The 24024-nt window shown below is 46.8% G+C and overlaps 1 protein-coding gene across 3 annotated transcripts in view; it reads right to left on the bottom strand.

Annotated features, from left to right (window-relative positions):
• The window catches only part of YES1 (YES proto-oncogene 1, Src family tyrosine kinase), a 96721-nt gene that overhangs the window by 13214 nt on the left and 59483 nt on the right, over nucleotides 1-24024 (bottom strand). For all 3 annotated transcript variants that reach the window (XM_064170661.1, XM_064170662.1, XM_064170660.1), the window contains 3 exons: nucleotides 16918-17017; nucleotides 15852-15950; nucleotides 55-158 (listed from right to left, as the gene is read on the bottom strand). In XM_064170661.1, the coding sequence (XP_064026731.1) occupies nucleotides 55-158; nucleotides 15852-15950; nucleotides 16918-17017 (303 nt within the window). The remainder of the gene's footprint in view (nucleotides 1-54; nucleotides 159-15851; nucleotides 15951-16917; nucleotides 17018-24024) is intronic.

The following is a 24024-nucleotide window of genomic DNA, read 5'->3' as shown; positions in this document are numbered from 1 at the left end:
AGGATGAAGGAGTGGGGAATGGTGGAGAGAAGAGATGCAGGTCAATCCAGATACCTTTAGTGGTTTCACTCTCTCTTACTAAGAAAATCCCACGTTGGTTCCCAGGATTCAGAAGCAGCCTTTCTGCATCCTTCCTGCCCATCTTACCAAAATACCACCTAGAAGATGTGAAAGAAAACATGTAAGGAAAAGCTTCCTGTGCTTTGGCAATGCTGTAAAGACTCAGCAATCAGGCACTGACTGGACTGCTAAGACCCCAGGCAGTTACAGATCAGCAGAGGTAGCAGCACCCACACAATCAGAAGATCAGGAAGATGTTTCAACATCCCCCTCATTGCAACTGTGTGCAAAGCACAGGTGGAGAAGTCTTGCCTGCATATACCATGTGTGTGAAAACAGGCACTAACAGCACCTGGCACTGACAGAAGATCCTGCTCCTAGTGAAGAAGGTCAATGCCAAACTGAGTCAGATGACACTTTTCCAGTACACCCAACCCACTGCAGCAGCCTCAGCAACCTTCTCTACTTTGCTCTATGCCAGAGCAGCACTGAATGCCCATGTGCTCGTTCGAAGCAGGCTAGAATGTTTTGGTGAGAAGAACTAGATCACAGGCTGTGAAAGGAAAACAATGGTGATGTCTACTCCCCTCAGAGTCTTGCTGAACAAGAAGAAAGTAAACATCAGATAACACTCTTGCCATTTTTTTCTCTCTCTCTGGCTGGGCTTTGGCTGAGCTGCATCTCTCTAAGCTCACCTGCCACTCACCTTTGCTTCTTAACCTCTTGGCTGAACCTCCATTCTTCCTTAGGACTGGGGTAAGGTTGAGAGGGGCAGGGGGAAGGTGCAGGGGTGGTTGAGAGCCCCTCCTGGGGACTCAGGTTCCTGGGAGGGGAGTTGTGTTTCTGTATTACTTTTTACCTTGGATATTTCTGTCTATAACTGTATAGACTGTAAATATCTGCCTGTATATTGTGCAGCTGTAAATAAATAGCTTCATTTATATTCCCAGAGCTGGCTGAGACTAGTTGGGTATTTCTAAAATGTGGGGGGAGCGTGGTAAACCCAAACCATCACAGCCCAGGATTGTGCACATACATGACAGTGTCACAGGGTCATTCAGACTGGAAGGCATCTTTGGGAGGTGTCAGGTCCAGCTCCCTGATGCAGGCAGGGTCAGCTGTAAGCACTGATGTGCTTGCTCAGGGCATTGCCCATTCCAGGCTTGAAAAACCTGAAAGATGGACCCTGCACAGTGAACCTAGGCCCTGCCTGCCTGTCTTCAGGTCAAAAAGATTTCTTCTTATAGTCAGCTGCAGCAGGACAGAGAATCTGCTGCTTCACTGGGCTGATTTGAAGTTAACTGGAATATTTTAATGAGAAAAATTAGATTATAGGGTGTGAAAAGAAAACAATGGTGATGTCTACTCCACTCATAGCTTTGCTGAGATGCATAAAAACAAGGACATAGGTTAAGACAGAGTCTGTCAGAGTCTGTGTCTCTCTCTAGCTTCTGCTTGGATCTGTGTAACTCAGCTAATCATTCCGCTTCTAACACCCCCTGCTGATACTTCCCACTCACCTTGCATGTAAGGCAGATTCTGGGATAAGAGTAGGGGGTGGAAAGAAGGTGGAAGGGTGGCTGGGAGCCCCTCCTGGGGACTTTGATTTCTGGGAGGGGTACTGTGTTTCTTTTAACTTGCATATTTCTGTATAGAGCTGTAAATATTTGTAATATATTGTAAATAGCTGCTTGTATGTTGTGCTAAGCTGTGAACATAAAGCTTCATTCCTTAACTTCCAGCTGGCTGAGTCTAGTCTGAGTGAATTCGTTGTTGGAGAGGGGCAGAAAACTCCCAAACCATCACATTTTATTTTTGGCACTTCAACGTGGGGCTAATTCAACTTGATTTATCACTAATTAAGTCTGGAAGTTAAGAGTAAGCTATTTTATACTTTATTTTCTATTTTTAGACACCATTGGGATTATGGTATCTACACTGTTATATTGTTGCTCAACTTGGTTCCCTTCTGTTTGATTTAATGTGGAGAAAAACTGAAGGCATGTTCCTGGACTTTGGAGAATATTGCCTTGGCTGGGTAGGCTTTAATATTACTGATACTGTTCCCAATTCCACTTTTAATAAGTCAGGAAATATTACAACTGCTGCAACTACCCTAATGGGAATGATAATGCCAAAACCTGAACTTCCAGACCCCTGTAGCAAGTTCTGCACATGTAATAATCCTGGGTTTATGTCTAATTGCTGTATTATGCATCAAGAATTTGGCTGTTGCCTCCTTAAAAAAACAGCCTGGGATAGGCAGGAGGCAGTGTTTGAAGAGTTCGCTAGTGGGGAAAAGGAGTTAGGAGAACTTGGCCAGAGTCCCACAGAAGATAGCGAGCAGCTTTCTCAAAGCAATGTCTGTTCAGGGGCAGAGTGAGGTGGGGCTGCCATGTTCACCACTGCACCTCCTCCCACAGGTTCTAGGACAACTGTCTAAGTCTCGGTTGTTGACAACACTGTGGCAGGCAGCCAAAAACCAGGTCCACCTGTTCAAGTCTCTGCTGATTCTTCACCTAGTTTAAATCCACAGGCAGAACTTTCTAACCCTACACCCAACTCACAGACCCTCAGTGATTCAGACCCTAGAAGGGCTAGAAGGAACATCTACTGCCTTTCTGACTCCCACAAAAGTCCAAGCTAAAACTAAACATTTGACAAAGAGTGATTCGAGAGAGGATTTAGGGGAGGGCATCTCTGGTACACAAAAGGAAGATGAGGAGAAACATAGCCTAAGACATGTAGCCAATATACTTAGATCTCAATATTGATGAGAAAACCTACGTGAGATTGGCTGCCAAGAAGGAGGATGGCTCCAAGGAGTTTGAATAGTGCTCTTAGGAAAGTTCTCTTTCTAGGCCAAGGTCAACCAGGACAACCAGAGGAAGAGGAAAAAGATAATATCCAGGATTCCAATAATACCCTCAAAGAGATGAGGGAAGTTAGAAAGGAATATTCAAAGGAATCAGGAAGGCCAATCCTAAGCTGGCTGGTGAGATGCCCTGCAGCTAAGGTCACTCACAAAGGAGAGTGGAATGGACAATAACTAGTGAGCCCTCTCGGTAAAGTTAGACTGTGGACACACCTCCTGTTGGCTGTGACTATGAAATGTCCTTCCCGAGATGATCTGCCATGGGCAGCTAAGAAGTTGAACACAACTGAGCAGGGAATTAAGCTTCTGAAGGAGTTTGCTGTGAAGGAAGTGCTTTATGGAGATCATGGCACACATGAGCCTGATGACATTCCTCTTGGAACAGGTCTCACAAAGAAGCTTATTAGAATCATAGAATCATAGAATAATCCAGACTGGAAAGGACCTCTGAGATCATCAAGTCCAGCCATTTCACCCCATCTACTAAGTCAGTCACTACAACACGTCCCCAAGCACCAGATCCATATGCCTTTTAAACATGTCCAGGGACAGTAATTCAACTTCATCCTATGCTAACATCTTGGCTAGCAGGTTTCTATCAAGGAATGATAATGGAAGGCCTCTCACTGTTGGTGAGTTCACTGACCAGCTCAGGCAGATAGAAGACAGCTTGGCACATTCTGCCCCTTCTCTGCCATAGAAATTATGACCACAGAGATAACCCGATGAGCATGAATCACCCTGGTCTGGTCGAGGTTATCACCAACTGGCCGGAAGGCACAGACTGCACAAGGGAGTAACTTGTGCTGGAGAAGCTCCTTCCTACGTCGATCTCTCTGATCAGGAAAAGGACTATGCTTTGTTCACTGTTGTCTCATTGGGAACAAGTGAAGATAGAAGTCAGCATTCTGGAGTCCTACCAGGAGAGTTACCGAAGCGAGAGATGGAGAAGGAGAATCCAGTCAGTTCGCTGAGGTAAAAGCTGTTCAACTTGCTCTTGATGTGGCTGAACGTGAGAATTGGCCTATCCTTTACCTCTACACCAACTCGTGGATGGTAGCCAATGCTCTATGGGGTTGGCTAAAGGACTGGAAGAAGCATGGTTGGCAGAGGAAAGGAAAGCCTATTTGGTGTGCTGATCTATGGCAGGACATTGATGCATGGCTGGAGAGAACTCCAGTGAAGGTGCGGCACATAGACGCACACATGCCTAAGAGCAGAGCAACTGAAGAACACCAACACAACCAGCAGGCAGACCAAGCTGCTAAGATTTCTCAAGCTGATACCAACTCTGATCTTGACCTTGATTGGAAACACCGAGGTGAGCTGTTCTTAGCTCGGTGGGCCCATGACATATCACTTTACCTCGATCTCGTTCTGGCAAGCAGTATGTGCTAACGATGGTAGAGGCCAGCACTGGATGGCTGGAAACCTATCCAGTTCCACATGCTACTGCACCTAACACCATTCTTGGCTTGGAGAGACAGATCTTGTGGAGACATGGAAGTCCAGAGAGAATCGAGTCAGACAATGGCACTCATTTCAAGAACAATCTTGTGAAAGACTGGGCCAAAGAGCACAGCATTGAGTGGATCTACCACATACCCTACTGTGCTCCAGCTGCAGGGAAGATTGAGCACTACAATGGTTTGCTGAAAACCACCTTAAAAGCCATGGGGGGTGGAACTCTGAAAAACTGGGACAAACATTTAGCACAAGCTACCTGGTTGGTAAATAGTAGAGGTTCAGTAAACAGAGCAGGACCTGCACAATCAGACCTGGTCCAAACAGCAGACGGTGATAAAGTTCCTGTTGTAGGTGAAAAGAATCTGTTAGGGAAAACTGTTTGGGTATTTTCTCCTTCGGGTGAAGGGAAACCTGTCCGAGGGGTGGTGTCTGCTGAAGGTCCTGGTCACACCTACTGGGTAATGCAGGAGAATGGTGAAATCCAGTGTGTGCCACAGAGAAATTTAACCTTAGCTGAGAGAGTTTAAATTCAGAGTGTATAATACAAGCTGTTAGGAGTTTCTGTTCTAGGTATTATGTGGCGTCCAACCAGGGAGTCTACAAGAGAATATATGAGAGAATCTACAGTACATGAGCCGAACCCTGGGTCACCTGAGAGTCTCTGTTCTCATCACATCTGTGAGGAGACAAACTGTTTGCTGTTTTCTGAGCTTTTGAATCACCTACATTTGAGATAGGTGGAATGAACTTGTGATATTCATTATTGTAAATACTGTTTTAAACAGTTCTCAGCAAGTCTCTGAGTGAAATACACAGAGATGGACTGTGCTGGATTGAAGCTACTTGGAATACTTTAATGAGAGAAATTAGATTATAAGCTGTGAAAAGAAAACAATGGTGATGTCTACTTCACTCATAGGTTCACTGAGATGTATAAAAATAAGGACACAAGCACAAACATAGATAAGACAGCCTCTGTCAGAGTCAGTGTTTGTGTTTTTCTCCCTGGGCTTTTGCTGCTCTGCTTGAATCTGTGTAACTCAACTAATCATTCTGCTTCTAACCCCCCTTACTGATCCTCACAACTCACCTTGCACATAAGGCAGACTCTGGGATAAGGTATAAGGGTGGAAAGAAGGTGGAAGGGTGGCTTGGAACCCCTCCTGGAGACTCTGATTTCTGGGAGGCATATTGTCTTTCTGCATTAATTTAAACTTGTCTATGACTGTAAATATTTGTGTGTATATATATATGCTTGTAAACTGTGCTAAGCTGTACATATAGCATCCAACTATATAGCAACCTGCATCCAGCTGAGTCTAGTCTAGGTGATTTCCTAAGAGTGGAGGGGTGGGTAACTATCAAACCACCACAGAGAGGTATTGTATTTCTGTATTACTTTTAACTTGTGTATTTCTGTATATAGCTGCAGATATTTGCAATATATGGTAAATATCTGCTTGTATATTGTCCTAAGCTGTGAATAAAAAGCTTAATTCCATAACTTCCAGCCAGCTGAGTCTAGTCTGGGTGATTTCATTGTGTGTGGGGGTGGGTAACTCCCAAACCATCACAATCACCTTTGACTGCCTCTCAGTCTTTTCTGTGGCAGTAGAAGATCACTTTTCTAGTTATCACCAAGAACACTCCCTTTGCCAGGCACACTGCCTTCTCTAGCAGCATCATTCTGACAGCAGAGAATGCAGGGTCTAAGCCACCTCTGGTTTAACAACCTTCAGTCCTCTCACAAAAGGAATGTCTTATTTTATGCTCTCACAGTGTGCCCATCCTGATGCACAGCCTGCACACAGCTCTGTTCTGAGTTGGGCATAATTTTAAGGTCCATCTCCCAGTGCACCCTGAGACTTCACAGTAACTCTTACTTCTAACTACATTTTCCTTTGGCTGTGTGCTTAGGAGTCAGAAGTGACGCAAACTGTAAATTTGAAACATTTTTGTTTTGCATCATCGAGCAACTCTGACTTCTTAAGTGTTGGGAGAACCAGTACTGGAAACTCTTGCAAGTAAAAAAAGGCTTTGTGGGTGAAAAATGTAGGTAAGGAAGGATCCTTGTGTTGGCCTCTGCAATCCTTTGAGAATTTGAACCTTATCCTTACTCGTTACTGCATTTGAAGTTTGACTGGGTGAGTCACTCACTTTGTCTTCTTCAAAGAATGAGGAATCTTGTGAGCCAAGACTCTAGAAGCCAAGAGAGCTGGTTAACATTCAAACATCCCTTCCTCCAAGCTCAAGACAAATGCATTCCTTTGAGTTAAAAATGCAGTTAAAAACAGGTCACTTGGGAGAATGATGGGAGCCTTGGAAGGGTGTGTAAGGATGCAACAGGGAAGGGTCAAGCCCTCCCAGAATTAAATCTGGCAAACAAAGTAGAGGAGAACAAGAAGGGCTGCTTCAAATCCATCAGGGGTGAAAGGAAGAGCAGGGAAAATGTGGGCCCACTGCTGAAGGAGGTGGGAGGCTTGGTGACAGAGGCTGCAGAGAAGACAGAGCTGCTGAATGCCACCTTTGCTTCTGTCTTTGCTGCTAGGACCAGCCCTCAGGAATTCTACACCCTGGAGGTAAGAGAGAAAGTCTGGTGGAAGAAAGAGTCTTCAGTGGTCAATGAGGTTAGAGATCATTCAAGTAAAGTGAACATGCACAGATCCATGGGCCCTGATGGGCGCACTCACAAGTGCTGAGGGAAGTTTGCTCTGCCACTGTCCATCATTTCTGAAAGATCATGGGGCATGGGAGAGGTGGATGAGGCCTGGAGGAAAGCCAATGCCACTCTAAGTCTTCAGAAAGAGCAAGAAGATGCAGGAAACTGCAGAGCAGTCAGGCTCACCTCCATCTCTGGAAAGGTGCTGGAGCAGCTCATTCTGGAGGCCACCTCTAAGCACATGGCAGAAAAGGTTATCAGGAGTAACCAGCACAGAGTGACCAAGGGGAAATTCACCTGACCAAGCTGAGAGCTGTGGCCGTTTGAGCTGATTCTCTAGCTCAGACATAGGGGAAAGATGAACACTCCAGGGATAGGCCACATAATGGCAACAAGAGATAAATTAATATAATTTCATTGGAGCATCTAATGTCTAGAAGCACAGTTTGTTCTGCCCCTTCTCCCGCTGGCTTCTGCTGCTGCAGCTGTGCCTATCTTCCCCAGCTGCTGTTTTGGCTGCTGCTGCTTCTGCTGCTTCGCCGCCGCTTGACCCCTCCCCCATCTCCCTTAAGGTTATTGAATTGGTTTTTTTTTATTCCTTCTCTAGTTATTATCTCTCTTTACATTGTTATACTATAAGAAATACAATTTCATCTTTCCCTGACTTTCAAAAAAGGGGTCTGTGTTGTGGTGAGTTTATTTCTCCCTGGGGGAGGGATCTGCCCTAACCCGGAACATTAATTTTGGCACTTTTCCAAACGTGGGGCACGATCTTGGTTTGGTTTTTTTTTCCCTTTTGATTGATAATCAGAATAAGAACATCAGGGAAAAACGAAGTTGTTTGATATATGCCCCCTCTAATTATGCCCATACATTGGCAAGTAAAATGGTGGGGAAAGATGATGCAACAACTTCTCTGACTGTGGGTGAATTCGCTGATCAAATGAGGCAAATGGAGGATAGCCTTATGGTTAATGCTATGGTGTCAGCCATAAATACTATGACTGAAGAGATTAAAGATAGCATGAAAGAACTCAAGGAGGAATTTAAAACCTCCATATCCCAGTTGGCAAAGGACAGTGAACTTTCTTCTTCACCATCAGAGTGGGTACATGTCTCGGCCATCAGGGACAGGTGTCCTCCTAGAAGACCAATTCAACCTAACTCACTAAAAAATAGACAACAGTCACGTGGGTCTCTTTGGCTAATCTTACGTGACCAGTTTGGTGAAAACATGGATAAATGGGATGGAAAACCTACATCATTTCTCCTAAAAAGAGTGAGAGAGTTACAGAGTGAAAAGACTAAAAGAGTAGTTGCCTCAGTTTCCCCACATGACTCAGATGGTTCTGGCAATGATTCAACTAACACCATTAAACACTGTGCCAATTGCACTGTAATGGCCAACATTAGGGGGGCCCTGCCTCTTACCAGGCAGAGGCCAGGGACCAGGAAGACAACAGGATATACTGGAATGTATATGTTAAATGGCCTGGTACCTTGGAAATTCAGAAATACCGGGCTCTAGTGGACACGGGCGCACAATGCACATTGCTGCCTTCAAACTGTAAAGGAATGGAGTCTATTACTATTTCTGGAATTACAGGAGGCTCTCAAGAATTGACAAGGTTAGAGGCAGAGATGAGTTTGACTGGAAGTGATTGGCGAAGGCATGCCATTTTAACGGGTCCAAATGCACCTTGCATCTTGGGAATTGACTTTCTGAGAGAAGGGCGCTTTAAGGATCCCAAGGGTTTTAAGTGGACCTTTGGAATAGCAACTGTAGAAGCTTTTGGAGATAAACTGAAGTTGTCTGCTAGGCCTGAGCTCTCAGATGAGTCTGCAGTTGTTGGGCAGCATAATGTAGAGGATGTGAAGTTGCCAGTTGCCACCCAAATTGTACACCACAGGCAATATAGAACAAACCGTGACTCTCTGGTGCCCATACATGATCTGATTCATCGTCTGGAGATATGGCCTGTGTGAAAGGCAAATGGAGAATGGCGACTGACAGTTGATTTCCACGGCCTAAATGAAGTGAGTTCCGCTGTGCCAAACATGTTAGAACTCCAGTATGAGCTGGAATCCAAGGAGGCCAAATGGTATGCAACCATAGATGTTGCTAATGCTTTCTTTCCTATTCCAATAGCAGAAGAATGCAAGTCTCAATTTGCTTTCACTTGGAGGGGGATTCAGTACACATTTAATCGTTTGCCCCAGGGGTGGAAGCACAGCTCCACAATCTGTCATGCAGTGATCCATGATGAATTGGAGAAAGGTGAAGCTCCAGAGCATCTGCAGTTCATTGATGACATCATTGTCTGGGGGAACACAGCACAAGAAGTTTTTGAGAAAGGTAACAAAATAATTGACATCCTGCTGAAGGCAGGTTTTGCCATAAAGCAAGACAAGGTGAAGGGACCTGCTAGAGAGATTCAGTTCCTGGGAATTCGCTGGCAAGATGGTCGCCGTCACATTCCAATGGATGTGATAAATAAGGTTTCTGCCATGGCAAATCCCACAAATAAGAAGGACACATTGTCTTTCTTGGGAACAGTTGGATTTTGGAGGCTGCACATCCCTGGATACAGCCAAACTGTAAAACCTTTATATGAAGTAACTCGAAAGAGGAACAACTTTCAGTGGGGACATGAACAACAAGCAGCCTTTGATCAGATAGAACAGGAAGTAGTTCATGCAATGGGTTTGGGGCCTGTTCGAACTGGTCCAGACATTAAGAATATTCTGCATACAGCTGCGAGTGATAATGGTCCAACCTGGTGCCTATGGCAGAGAGCCCCAGGAGAAACACGTGGTCGACCACTTGGTTTCTGGAGTAGAGAATATAGAGGGTCAGAAGCAAACTATACACCAACGGAGAAAGAGATCCTTGCTGCTTATGAAGGTGTAAAAGCTGCTTCAGAAGTAATAGGAACAGACTCTCAGCTTCTTTTGGCTCCCAGATTACCACTTTTGAACTGGATGTTTGAAGGAAAGAGGTCATCACCACATCACGCAACTGATGTTACCTGGTCTAAGTGGATGGCTCTCATAACACAGCAAGCACGCATGGGGAGTTTTGAACGACCTGGCACAGTGGAGATGATCACCAACTGGCCAGAAGACACAAACTGTATAACTCCTCCAGAGGAGCGAATAAATCGGGCTGAGGAAGCTCCTCCTTACAGTGATTTGTCTGAAGAAGAAAGGAACTATGCTCTATTTACTGATGGTTCCTGTCACCTTGTTGGAAACAAGCGAAAATGGAAGCTGCAGTTTGGAGCCCTATGTGAGCAGTGGCTGAAGCAAAAGCTGGAGAAGGTGAGTCGAGCCAGTTTGCAGAGGTAAAAGCTATCCAACTTGCTTTTGCTGTGGCTGAACGTGAGAACTGGCCCATGCTTTACCTCTATACTGATTCATGGATGGTGGCTAATGCCTTATGGGGTTGGCTAAAGGACTGGAAAAGAAGTAATTGGCAATGGAAAGGAAGGCCAGTTTGGGCTGCTGACTTATGGCAGGACATTGCTACCCGTCTAGAGAAAATCCCTGTAAGAGTACGACACATAGGCGCTCACAGGCCCAAAAGTAAAGCTACTGAGGAACATCAGCACACCCATCAGGCAGATCTAGCTGCCAAGGTGTTTCAAACCGATGTGAATTGTGATCTGGATTTGGATTGGGAACACCGAGGTGAACTGTTCTTAGCCCGGTGGACCCACGATTCCTCAGGACATCAAGGCAGAGATGCTACCTACCAATGGGCACGGGATAGAGCAATCAACATCTCCATGGACACTATAACACAAGTTATACATGACTGTGATATCTGTGCTACTATTAAGCAAGCCAAGCGTCTGAAGCCCTTGTGGTATGGTGAGCGATGGGCAAAGTACAAATACGGTGAAGCGTGGCAGATTGATTACATCACTCTACCTCGTTCTCGGACTGGAAAGCAATATGTGCTGACCATGGTGGAAGCAAGCACCGGATGGCTGGAAACCTATCCAGTTTCCCGTGCCACTGCACATAACACCATTTTGGGCTTGGAAAGACAAATCCTGTGGCGACATGGTGCTCCAGAGAGAATTGAATCAGATAATGGTACCCACTTTAAAAACAATCTCATAAAATCTTGGGCCAAAGAGCACAGCATTGAGTGGATCTATCACATCCTCTATTATGCACCTGCCTCAGGCAAAACTGAATGCTACAATGGCTTGCTGAAAACAACTTTAAAGGCAATGGGGGGAGGAACCTTAAAGAACTGGGAGAAACATCTAGCCCAAGCCACTTGGGTAGTGAATAGTAGAGGTTCCACCAACCGAGCTGGCCCAGCTCATTCAGAGGTCTTACAAAAGGTAGAAGGTGACAGGGTTCCTGTCATTCGTGAAAAGAATTTGTTGGGCAAGTCTGTTTGGGTATTCTCCCCTTCGGGGGAGGCTACACCTGTCCGAGGGGTGGTTTCTGCTGAAGGACCTGGTCATACATATTGGGTTATGCAGAAGAATGGTGAAATACAATGTGTGCCACAAAAGAATCTGACATTGGCAGAAAGAATGTAGATATGTTGTTATGAGTTCTTTTGCAGATGATTGTGGTGCCCAAAAATCATAAAGAGCCCACTCTCCATGAGCATGAACCCTGTGAGTGCCAAGAGTCCTGCTCTATTCCACATCTGGCTGTTCTAGAAAACCATTGAGCTAGCCAATGCCTGAGACAGACGGAAATGAGAAGATGAATGACCGGAAATTGAAGAAAGATGCTTGAAGCCTGGACAATGACCATATACGGCACTGATGTTATCCCTAGTTACACAGAATGACTTGATGCTGCAATGGTAAATTATACTAAAAGGGGCGGATTGTGGCCGTTTGAGCTGATTCTCTAGCTCAGACATAGGGGAAAAATGAACATTCCAGGGATAGGCCATATAATGGCAACAAGAGATAAATTAATATAATTTCGTTGGAGCATCTAATGTCTAGAAGCACAGCTTGTTCTGCCCCTTCTCCCGCTGGCTTCTGCTGCTGCAGCTTCGCCTATCTTCCCCGGCTGCTGTTTTGGCTGCTGCTGCTTCTGCTGCTTCGCCGCCGCTTGACCCCTCCCCCATCTCCCTTAAGGTTATTGCATTGGTTTTTTCTTTCTTCCTTCTCTAGTTATTATCTCTCTTTACATTGTTATACTATAAGAAATACAATTTCATCTTTCCCTGACTTTCAAAAAAGGGGTCTGTGTTGTGGTGAGTTTATTTCTCCCCAGCGGAGGGATCTGCCCTAACCCGGGACAAGAGCCTTCTGCAGTGGGGTGACTGAATGGGTGGATGTAGGAGGGCAGTGGTTGGTATCTGCCCTGACTTCAGCAGGGCTTTGGACACTGTCCCATAAGGCCCTTGTAGGTAAGCTCAGGAAGCATGGGTCGAGAACTGACTAAACAACAGAGCTCAGCAGGTTGTGACCAGGGTACAGAGTCCAGTTGGAGGCCTGTGGCTACTGGTGTTCCTCAGGGGTCAGTGCTGGTCCAGTCTTGTTCAACGTCTTCACCAAGGACCTGGATGAATGGCTGGAGTGTCCCCTCAGCCAGTCTGGTGATGCCAAACTGAGAGGACTGGCTGGCAGACCAGCAGGCTGTGTGGCCATTCAGTGAGATCTGGACAGGCTGGAGAACTAGGTGAAGTGGAACCTAATGAGGTTCAGCAAGGGTTAAGTGCCGAGTCCTGCACCTGTGGGGGAACAACACCATGAAGCAGTACAGATAAAGCACGGACCTGCTGGACAGCAGCTCCATGGAGCAGGACCTTGGAGCGCTGGAGGACAGTAAGTTATCTATGGGATAGCAATGTGCCCTCAAGGCAAAGAAGCCTGCTCCTTAGGGGCCTTAAGTCTGGTGCCAGTAGGCTGATGAAGGTTTTCATCCCCCTCTACTCTGCCCCAGTGAAACTACATCTGAAATACTGGTTCCAGTTCTGGGCTCCCCAGTTCAAGAGGGACAGGGAAATACTAAACAGAGTCCAAGTGAGGCTATGAGGATGTTGAAGGGACTGGAACATCTGTGTGCTGAGGAAAGGCTGAGAGCTCTGGCGCTGGTTACCCTGGAGAGGAGAAGGCTGAGAGGGAATCTGAGTAGCAGTTACAAACAGCTTAGGGGCGGGTGTCAAGAAGAGGCCAGGCTCTTGTCAGTGGTGCCCTGTGACAGGATATAAACTGGAATTCAGGAGGTTCCACCTCAACATGAGGAGAAACCTCTTTACTGTGAGAGTTGCAGAGCCCTGGAGCAGGCTGCCCAGAGAGGCTGTGGAGTCTCCTCCTCTGGAGGCATTCAAGACCCACCTGGATGCATTCCTGTGTGCCCTGCCCTGGGTGACAGGGCGGGTGGCAGGGGGGTTGGACTGGATGAATTTGATGAACTCTGGAGATCCCTTCCAGCCCCCAGCATTCCATGACTCTATGTGCCAAATTAGAACTGGACATGAGCACACTCACATGAGATCAATTGGCTGTAAAGCCACAATCTCACTGAAGCAAGCCTGGACTCCATTCCCTTACTGCCCAGGAAAATTACTCTTTCCCAGACTACTACAACACTTCCAACACCATCCTGTAAAGTGCTTTTTTCTTTCGTTACTGAGTTTGAGTTGTTCATGCACATGAAATATCTGTGTGATGGCATCATTGAACAGATACGTGGATAAAAATCAATCCCAGTTTATGCCTTCAGGCCTAGAAAAGATCACTGTAAGGAAATCCTGCAGCTGGGGGACACAGATTGCTGTTCACTCTGACTGCAAACTCAACACAAACCACAACTGCGATCAAAGCCCAGGAGTGAGGAATGAGCCCTAAAGCAAAGGGATATTGCAAATGCTGTGGGGATCCTCAATACAGTCAGTAGTGTCTCTTTAAAGCAGGCAGCTTGAACAAAGCCTCCTAACTTGGCAGCCCTCAGCCCTTCCTCCAGCCACCACACAGCTCTCTGGCAAAGCACTGCCAAGCTCTGCAGAGACACTGCACTCCCGCTTTGCAGAGGGCTCTTGTCTCCACACCTCTGCCTGTCAAGACAATGTGCTCTCATTGCACAGCTTAAAACAACAGCAACAAACCCTCAACTTCTACAAACATCTTACCCCAGGTCAGTAATTCTAAAAGCAGCTGAAGCTCAAGGGCACAGAATTCCAGTGAGCGGTGAGTGCAGGCACTTTTCATTAGCAGAACCAGGTGAGAGCAGCAGCAACACACCAGAGGCTCAGCTTCAGATTCTGGCACCACCTTGGGAATTGGGTGTTTATCCCAGAAGTGTTGCAGTAAGCAGGACAGAGCACACACACCACAGGTCAGGGAACTGCCTCCTAGAAGTGCCAGGCCTGAGTTCTGAAGCAAGAGTCACAAAGTTGTTTCTGGTACAACATATACAATGAATGTCTTGGAACAAAGTCTAAGTTCAAACTGTACCTCCACTCACAGCTCCCACAGCAACTTGCTGTGAATCTGTGGGGTGCTCTGGGATCTCTGCAAAGCAGGAAGGTACACAAAGCAAGACCATTTCCCAGGTCATGGCAGTCCTTAGTGTGCCTCACATTTCTTTCCCTCAGGAGCTGCAATAGAGCCTCAGTGATGGATGCAGCAGGGACATGTACTGCTGTTGCAGCTTAGTGCTAGACTGATGCAAACAGGGGTTCCTGGGGTGAAACTCTTTACTTTGAGGGTGGCAGAGCACTGAACAGGCTGCCCAGGGAGGTGGCATAGTCTCTGTCTCTGGAGGCAATCAAAACCTGCCTGGATGTGTTCCTGGGTGATTTACTGTAGGTGATCCTTCTCTAACAACGGGGTTGGACTAGAAGATCTTTAGAGGTCACTTTCAACCCCTACCATGCCGTGATTCTGTGAAGAGCAAGAACTGTCCACACAAATGGTGTTTTAGAATGTAAAATTAGGTGCTACCGAGGATGGAGCTGGTCTTCAGTTAGGGCTAGGACAGAGCTTTAGAGCTGGTAGTGCATGAACTAAACCCATTTTTGCCCACTGTGAAACACACTGCATGTCCCTCAGCTCTTGCCCTCATCACTGTGTTTCCTCATCATGTTTCATCTAGCCTTACATATAGCAAGCAGAGGGTTCTGCAGCCCTCAACACAGGAAGGACATGGATCTGATGAAGCAGGTCCAGAGGAAGCCACGAAAATGATCAGGGGGTTGGAGCAGCTCTGCTATGGGGACAGGCTGAGGGAGCTGGGGTGTGCATGTTGGAAAAGAGAAGGCTCCAGGGAGGCCTTAGAGCAGCCTGCCAGTACCTGATGTGGGCTACAAGGCGGCTGCAAAGAGACTTTGCAAAGGGCTGCAGGTACAGGACAAGGACAGTGGCTTCAAACTAGAGCAGAGCAGATTTAGATTGGCTGTGAGGAACAAGTTCTACACTGTGACGGTGCTGGAACACTGCAACAGGTTGCTCAGGGAAGTGGTTGAGACCCCATCCCTGGAGATACTCAAGGTGAGACTGGACAGGGCTCTGGGCAACCTGCTGTAGTGAAGGACATCCCTGCTGAGTGCAGGGGGTTGGACTGGATGAGCTTTGGAGGTCACTTCCAATGTGGACCATTCTGTGATTCTGTGAAACCATTTGCATGTGTCCACCTCACAGATACTAATACTTCTGCCTGTGAGATGATCCAAGCAGCACTGCTATCCTTTCATCAAGGCACTTCAATGTAACATAGATTGACTCAAAGGAACAGCATTACCCCAGAGTGCAAAGTGTAGAGTGGGTAGGAAGAACAGACAGACAGGATGCAGTGTCTTACTCTTCTGCTTGGATGGAGTCTGCAGGAGCTACATAATTGCTTGGGATGTAGCCTGTTTTTCCCGTAGCGATGGATCTTGCTTCCCACCAGTCTCCTTCCCTGCAATGAAACATCAGTTGCCTTTCCCACACAGACACCACAGCATTCCCCAGCAGCTGTGCCATCCTCAGCTGAAAAGCCAGGTCATTTCAGGTGATATGTTCATGACTTGTGCTGCAGCTAAATGTATTTTTGTTTCACTGTAAGAAGCACCAGAACCTCTGTACAGGTCAGGCTGGATGGGGCTCTGAGCAACCTGATCTAGTTAAAGGTGTCCCTGCTCATTGAGGGGTGGGAAGGGGCTGCACTAGATGACTTTTAAAGGTCCCTTCCAACCTGAAAGCATTCTGTGATTCAATGATTCCCTCTTCTCTGGTCTTCATCTGGCTCTCTCAGATCCTTCTGCCTGTATGCTGACAGAGAACAACAAAGGCAGTAGGAAGTCAGCCAACAAAGCCAGAGAGCTGAGCAACTTCTACAGGTGTTGCTTAGAACAGAACACCACCGCAGGCAACAGCTGCTGCACAGAGTCTTTCAAGCTGAACAAATGATTTCCTGTGCAGCAGACTTCTACCGTGGAGGCAGTCAGATCTGCCTCCAGGGCAGGCTGTCCCTGTCTGCAGGCTCTCTGCTCTGGCATTTCCCCTGCAGTGTGCCAGTCATGCCCACCAGAGATCCCGCAGACTGCAGAGCCTTGGGTTGGAAAAGTGTGTGTCTCCACTGTGCTAGAGAAGGCAGTTGTGCCTTGCTGGAGCAGAAGTGGAAGGATGCCACACAACCAGCTAAAGAGGAGAGGCTTGGGGGTGCCCCAGTCACTGCAGTTCTGTACTCAAAATACAGAGCTCAGCCTGCAGATTATTGTCTTACCAGCAGCAATATTTTGACCCTTGCTCATTGATCATCACTCTAGTCAAGAAAATGGACAAATCAATCAGTCTGCTCTTTTTTGCAGTAGGAGAGAGATTTGCAGAGGAGCTGTGGAGCTCTCTCTTGGCAGGAGGTGCAGCCTGTGCATGCCATCACTCACGTGTTATTGATGATCTGGAAGCGCTCCCCTTTCTTGAAGGACAGGTCATCTGTGGTTCTAGCTTCATAGTCATATAAGGCCACAAAAACAGTAACACCACCTTGGAGAAGAGAAAAACAACAACACATGACAGAGCAGCAATGATGCAACACTTGATTTAAAGACCTGTCCATAAAACAACTCATCAGGTTTGACATGGAGCCATCTAAACACTCTGGATCCACTTTGGAAGCTGGATCAACAATCAGCTCATTTCTTAGGAGAGGAAAGCCTAAACTCAAGCTTGCACAGCACAGAACACAGCCAGGGATGTCACTGGAATTAGGTGAAGAATGATGAGCTCTCACATACAGCCCGGAGCCAGCAGCAATAAGAAAAGCAAGCTTCCTGTGAAGAAATGCAAACACAGAAGATCTAAAGACCCTGCAGCACCACAGTGGTGAACCTGACCTGGAGCTAAATGCCTTCAGTTGGAGATGAGGACACTTCTCTGCTTTTGAGCTAAATGTTTCTAATTCCCTCAACCCCTCCCAACAGCAGACCCTTGCTGAGGACAATCCATCAGTGCCTTGCAGGTGACAAGCACTGAGATCACAAGAGCACAGCTGCACCCCAGCAGCCTAACGTTCCTGCTGCTAGTGCAGGACAAATGGAACTCCAGGCCAGTCAGTCTGACCTCAGTGCCTGGCAAGGTCCTGGAGCAGATCTTCCTGAGGGCCTTGCTAAGGCCTATGGAAAATAAAGCAGATGACTGGTGGTAACCAGCAAGGGCAAAACCTGTCTGATAAACTTGGTGGCTTTCTATGATGGAGTGCCAGCATCAGCGGATAATGGAAGAGCAACTGATGGCATCTATCTGGGCTTGGGTAAAGCACTGACCCTGTTCCCATGGCATCCTGGCAACCAAACTGGAACAGCACGGACCTGAGGAGCGGCCACTGGCTGGGTAAGGAATTGGCTGGAAGGCTGCACTCAGAGAGCTGTGGGCAACAGCTCAGTGGCCAAATGGAGACCAGTGCCAAGGAGAGTCCCTCAGGGGTCAGTACTGGGACCAGTGTAACATCTGTATCAGTGTGATGGTTTGGGTGTTCCCCGACCGTCCGCACTTTAGAAATACCCAGACTAGACTCAGCCAGCTCTAGGAATATAAATGAAGCTATTTATTTACAGCTGCACAATATACAAGCAGATAGTTACAGTCTATACAGTTATAGACAGAAATAGACAAGGTAAAAGGTAATACAGAAACACAACTCCCCTCTCAGAAACCTGAGTCCCCAGGAGGGGCTCTCAACCATCCCTGCACCTTCCCCATGCCCCTCTCAACCTTAACCCAGGCTCAAGGAAAAATAGAGGTTCGGCCAAAACGTTAAGAAGCAAAGGTGAGTGGAGGGTGTGTTAGAGAGATGCAGCTCAGTCAGCAGCCCAGCCAGAGAGAGACAAAATGGCGAGAGTGTTATCTAAATGTTTTCATTTCTCCTTTCCAAACTCCTTAGCGAGACTTCTGAGGGGAAGTAAATATCACCATTGTTTTCCTCTCACAGCCTATGATCCAGCTCTTCTCACCAAAACATTCTAGCTAGCTTCAAACTAGCACAATCCACCCCTGTCTACTTCACTCAGAGTATCGCTGAGAACTACCTGATCTGATCTAAACCAATATTTACACTAATGAATTTTAAAAGTTCAGTTCACACTTCATTCTGGCTATCTCAGATGTAGGTGTGTGCTAGTTCGAAGCAGAGTAGAATGTTTTGGTGAGAAAAAGTAGATCATAGGCTGTGAAAGAAAAACAATGGTGATGTCTACTCCCCTCAGAGTCTTGCTGAAGAAGAAAGTAAACATCAGATAACACTCTTGCCATTTTGTCTCACTTCCTGGCTGGGCTGCTGGCTGAGCTGCATCTCTCTAACACACCTTCCACTCACCTTTGCTTCTTAACTTCTTGGCCGAACCTCTATTCTTCCTTAGGACTGGGGTAAAGTTGAGAGGGGCAGGGGGAAGGTGCAGGGGTGGTTGAGAGCCCCTCCTGGGGACTCAGGTTTCTGGGAGGGGAGTTGTGTTTCTGTATTACCTTTTACCTTGGATATTTCTGTCTAGAACTGTATATATATATTGTAAATATCTGCTTGTGTATTGTGCTAGCTGTAAATAAAAAGCTTCATTTATATTCCCAGAGCCAGCTGAGACTAGTCTGGGTAATTCATAAAGTGTGGGGGGGCAGGGAACACCCAAACCATCACATATTTTTATTTGGCTTCCCCAACGTGGGGCAAATTCATTTGAGGTGATTGTTAATTAACTCTGGGAATCAGAATGAAGCTAATGAAGCAGCTATTTTACTTGGTGGGGGCCACTGTGTGGCCTGTTTTCTGTTTTCTTGTGTACAATTGGCTCAAAGCCCAGATTGGTTATTTCTTGCTTAATCTTGTTTTTAAAAAGGTCAAAGCTAAACTTACAAGCATTTTCTGGGCCTGGGGGGATCTCACTCTTGGGTATGCTGGTTTTAATGTCACTGAAAATTTTACCAGTAACATTACAGGGGCATTTACTAATAATATTTCAGGCAATCAAAATACTGAATCATAGAATCATAGAATCAACCAGGTTGGAAGAGACCTCCAAGATCATCCAGTCCAACCTAGCACCCAGCCCTATCCAGTCAACCAGACCATGGCACTAAGTGCCTCATCCAGGCCCCTCCTGAACACCTCCAGGCACGGCAACTCCACCACCTCCCTGGGCAGCCCATTCCAATGCCAATCACTCTCTCAGTGAAGAACTTCCTCCTAACATCCAGCCTAGACCTACCCTGGCACAACTTGAGACTGGGTCCCCTTGTTCTATTGCTGGTTGCCTGGGAGAAGAGGCCACCCCCCACCTGGCTACAATGTCCTTTCAGGTAGTTGTAGACAGTAATAAGATTGCCCCTGAGCCTCCTCTTCAGGCTAAACAACCCCAGCTCCCTCAGCCTCTCCTCATAGGATTTGTGTTCCAGGTCCTTCACCAGCTTTGTTGCCCTTCTCTGGACATGTTCCAGCACCTCAACATCTTTCTTGAATTGAGAGGCCCAGAACTGGACACAGTACTCAAGGTGTGGCCTGACCAGTGCTGCTTTATCTACCGCCCTGGTGAGAGTTATCTTACCCAGAACTGAGATGCCAGTCCCTTGTTCAGAATTTTATTCACGGCAGACTGTAGCATTTTTGGTGTGTGTGATCCTAGGTCTTATAATTTTTGATTTTATAATACTTTTAACATTCTGTGTGAAAAATTCGAGTGCAATGCCTGTCAGAACTAGGAAGGTCTCCGTGTTCAAAACAAAAGGGACAAAGTCACAAAAACAAAGCGATCCAAACCAAAACAAAGATAACTCAGGGGGAACACCACCTCGTTCACAGCAGACAGCTACCACTACACCTCCCTCTCCAGATTCTGGGAAAGCTGCCAATCTTCCTAGTGGGAATGATAACACAGCAGGATTGGCAGGCATCCCAAGAGTACAGGCAAATAATCAAAGCCAGAATGTTCTCACTCCCAATAACACTAGTAACACTAACTCAGCCAGTTCAAATCCCCAGCCGGAGACAACCAGAACCCTGCTAGCTCTAAGGCAGATCTGAACTCACAGGCTTCAGGCCAGACCCCCAATGATTCAAGCCCTCCAGCAGACACGTCAAAGTCTGTCGCTGTGCAGAACGCTTTTTTGGCACCTGCTAAAGCGAAAGCCAAGACACAGCATTTGACAAAGTGTGATTCAAAAGAGGATGTAAGAGAGGGGACCTCTGGTGAGCAAGAGGAGGAAGAGGAGACAGATAGTCTTCGGGACTTGGCGAACATGCTCAGATCCCAGTACTCTGATGAGAGAAGCGCTGTGAGGTTGGCTGCCAAGAAAGAGGATGGTTCCAATGAGTTTAGGAGTGCTCTTAGGGAAGTTCTGTTTCTAGGCCAGGGACAACCAGATCAACAAGAGGAAGAGGAGGAGGATGGCATCCAGGACTCCAACAATCCCCTCAGAGAGGTCAGGGAAGTTAGAAAAGAATACTCAAGGGAATCAGGAGAGCCAATCCTGAGCTGGCTAGTGAGATGCCAAAGCATTGGTGCCAATGCCCTGCAGGTAGGAGGCAAGTCTGCCAAGCAGCTGGGACCACTCACCAAGGAGAGTGGAGTAGACAAATACCTAGCAAGTCCTCTTGGTAAGGTTAGCTTGTGGACACGCCTCCTGTTGGCTGTGGCTATGAGATATTCTTCCCAAGATGATCTGCCATGGGCTGCCAAGAAGTGGAACACCATTGAGCAGGGAATTAAGCTTCTGAAGGAGTTTGCTGTGAAGGAAGTGCTCTATGGAGATCATGGCACACATGAGCCTGATGACATTCCTCTTGGGACAGGTCTCATGAAGAAGCTTATTAAGCTTGCTCCTTCATCCTATGCTAACACCTGGGCTAGCAGGTTTCTATCAAGGAGTGATAATGGAAGGTCTTTCACTGTTGGTGAATTGGCTGACCAGCTCAGGCAGGTATAGGACAGCTTGGCACATTCTGCCCTAGTCTCTGCCATAAATACTATGACAACAGAGATAAAGGGGATGAAAGACAGCATGAAAGAACTGAAGTAGGATCTTACAACCTCAATTTCCAATCTGGTAAAGGATGCCATTCCTGCATCATCTCAATGGGCGAATGTTTCTGCCATCAGGAACAGACGCCCACCTCCTGCAAGGCAATTCCAGCCCAGGAGGAGACAAATTCCACCTAGACATCAGCAATCATGTGCATCACTGTGGATAATTCTGCATGACACATACGGTGAGAACATGACCAAGTGGGATGGTAAACCTACTTCAGCTCTTTCAAAGAGAGTCAGGGAACTGCAGAGTGGCAGAAACAGAGGCAGCAATGCCAGAAAAGTAGCTGTCACTTCTTCAGCGCCTGAGAGCAACTGCAATTACTCCATCAATTGCAACTTCTCTCACAACACCAATCATAGTGCACACCCCACATGCCATGTTCAGCATTAGGGGTGCCCTGCCTCCAGCCAGGAGGAGGAAAGGGATAGTGGAGAGAACCGAATCTATTGGAATGTATTCATTAGGTGGCCTGGCAGTTCAAAAGTTGGGCAATACAGGGCTTTAGTTGACACAGGTGCTCAGTGTACTTTATTGCCACCAAATTGCAAAAGGACAGAATCCATATCTATTTTTGGAATCACTGGTGGATCTCAGGAGTTAACTCAGTTGCAGGCAGAAATTTGTTTAACCGGTAAAGAGTGGAAGACACATACTATTGTAACTGGTCCTGATGCGCCTTGCATTCTGGGAATTGACTTTTTGAGACAAGGTTGTTTCAAAGATCCTAAGGGTCATAAATGGGCTTTTGGAATAGCATCTGTAGAGATTGAGGATGGTAAATTGAAGTTGTCCATTAGACCTGAACTCTCAGATGAATCTGCAGTTGTGGGACATCATGACATAGAGGATCTGGAAGTGCCAATTGCAACTCAAACTGTGCACCACAGGCAGTACAGAACTAACTGTGACTCTTTGTTGCCCATTCATCAGCTGATTCGTCAACTGGAGAGTCAGGCTGTCATTGAGAAAGCTCATTCACCTTTCAACAGTCCCATCTGGCCTGTGCGCAAGCCTAACAGAGACTGGAGGCTGACAGTTGATTTTTGTGCCCTCAACGAGGTGACGCCACCCATGAGTGCAGCTGTGCCAGACATGCTGGAGCTCCAGTATGAGCTGGAATAGAAGGAGGCTAAATGGTAAGCAATCATAGACATTGCTAATGCTTTCTTCTCTATTCCCATAGCAAGGGAGTGCAGGCCTCAGTTTGCATTCACCTGGAGAGGAATCCAGTACCAGTTCAACCGTTTGCCTCAGGGGTGGAAACACAGCTCAACCATCTGTCACTCAGTCATCCACAATGCACTGGAGAAAGGTAAAGCTCCAGAGCACATCCAGTACATCGACGACATCGCTGTGTGGGGCCAAACTGCTGAGGAAGTCTTCGAGAAAGGTAACAAAATCATTGACATTCTGCTGCAAGCAGGTTTTGCCATTAAGAGAGACAAGGTCAAAGGACCTGCCAGAGAAATTCAGTGTCTGGGAGTGCGGTGGCAGGATGGTCGCCGTCACATTCCACAGGATGTGATCAACAAAGTCACGGCAGTTCCCACCAATAAGAAGGACACTCTATCTTTCTTGGGTGCAGTGGGATTTTGAAGACTACACATTCCTGGATTCAGTCAAATTGTCAAACCTCTGCATGATGTGACTTGTAAGAGAAACAATTTCAAGTGGGGACCTGAACAACAAGCAGCCTTTGATCAGATCAAGCGAGAAGTAGTCCATGCAGTGGGCTTGGGACCTGTGAGATCTGGTCCGGACATTAAGAACATTCTGTACACAGCTGCCAGTGACAATGGTCCAACTTGGAGCCTTTGGCAGAGAGCTCCAAATGAGACACGTGGTTGTCCTCTTGGTTTCTGTGGTCATAGCTACAGAGGTTCAGAGGCAAATTACACCCCAACAGAGAGAGAGATACTAGGAGCCTATGAAGGAGTGAAAGCAGCTTCTGAAGTGATTGGAACTGAGTCACAATTGCTTTTAGCTCCTAGACTGCCAGTTCTCAGCTGGATGTTCAAAGGCAAAGGTTCATCACCGCATCATGCCACAGATGCAACCTGGTCTAAATGGATGGCTTTGATAACCCAGCGAGCACGAATGGGGAATCTTGATCGACCTGGTCTGGTGGAGGTGATCACCAACTGGCCAGAAGGCACAGACTGTTCCAAACCTCCAGAGGAGAAAATAACTCATGCTGAGGAAGCTCCTCCCTATGGTGATCTCTCTGTTCAGGAAAAGAACTATGCTTTGTTCACAGATGGTTCCTGTCGTCTTGTTGGGAACAAGCAAATATGGAAGTCAGCGGTTTGGAGTCCTACCAGGAGAGTTACCGAAGCGAGAGATGGAGAAGGAGAATCCAGTCAGTTCGCTGAGGTAAAAGCTGTTCAACTTGCTCTTGATGTGGCTGAACGTGAGAATTGGCCTATCCTTTACCTCTACACCGACTCGTGGATGGTAGCCAATGCTCTATGGGGTTG

This window comes from Pogoniulus pusillus, chromosome 34, assembly GCF_015220805.1.
Source record: "Pogoniulus pusillus isolate bPogPus1 chromosome 34, bPogPus1.pri, whole genome shotgun sequence".
NCBI lineage: Eukaryota > Metazoa > Chordata > Aves > Piciformes > Lybiidae > Pogoniulus > Pogoniulus pusillus.
Note: the sequence above shows the minus strand (reverse complement) of the source record. Positions and strands in the feature narration are given on the sequence as shown.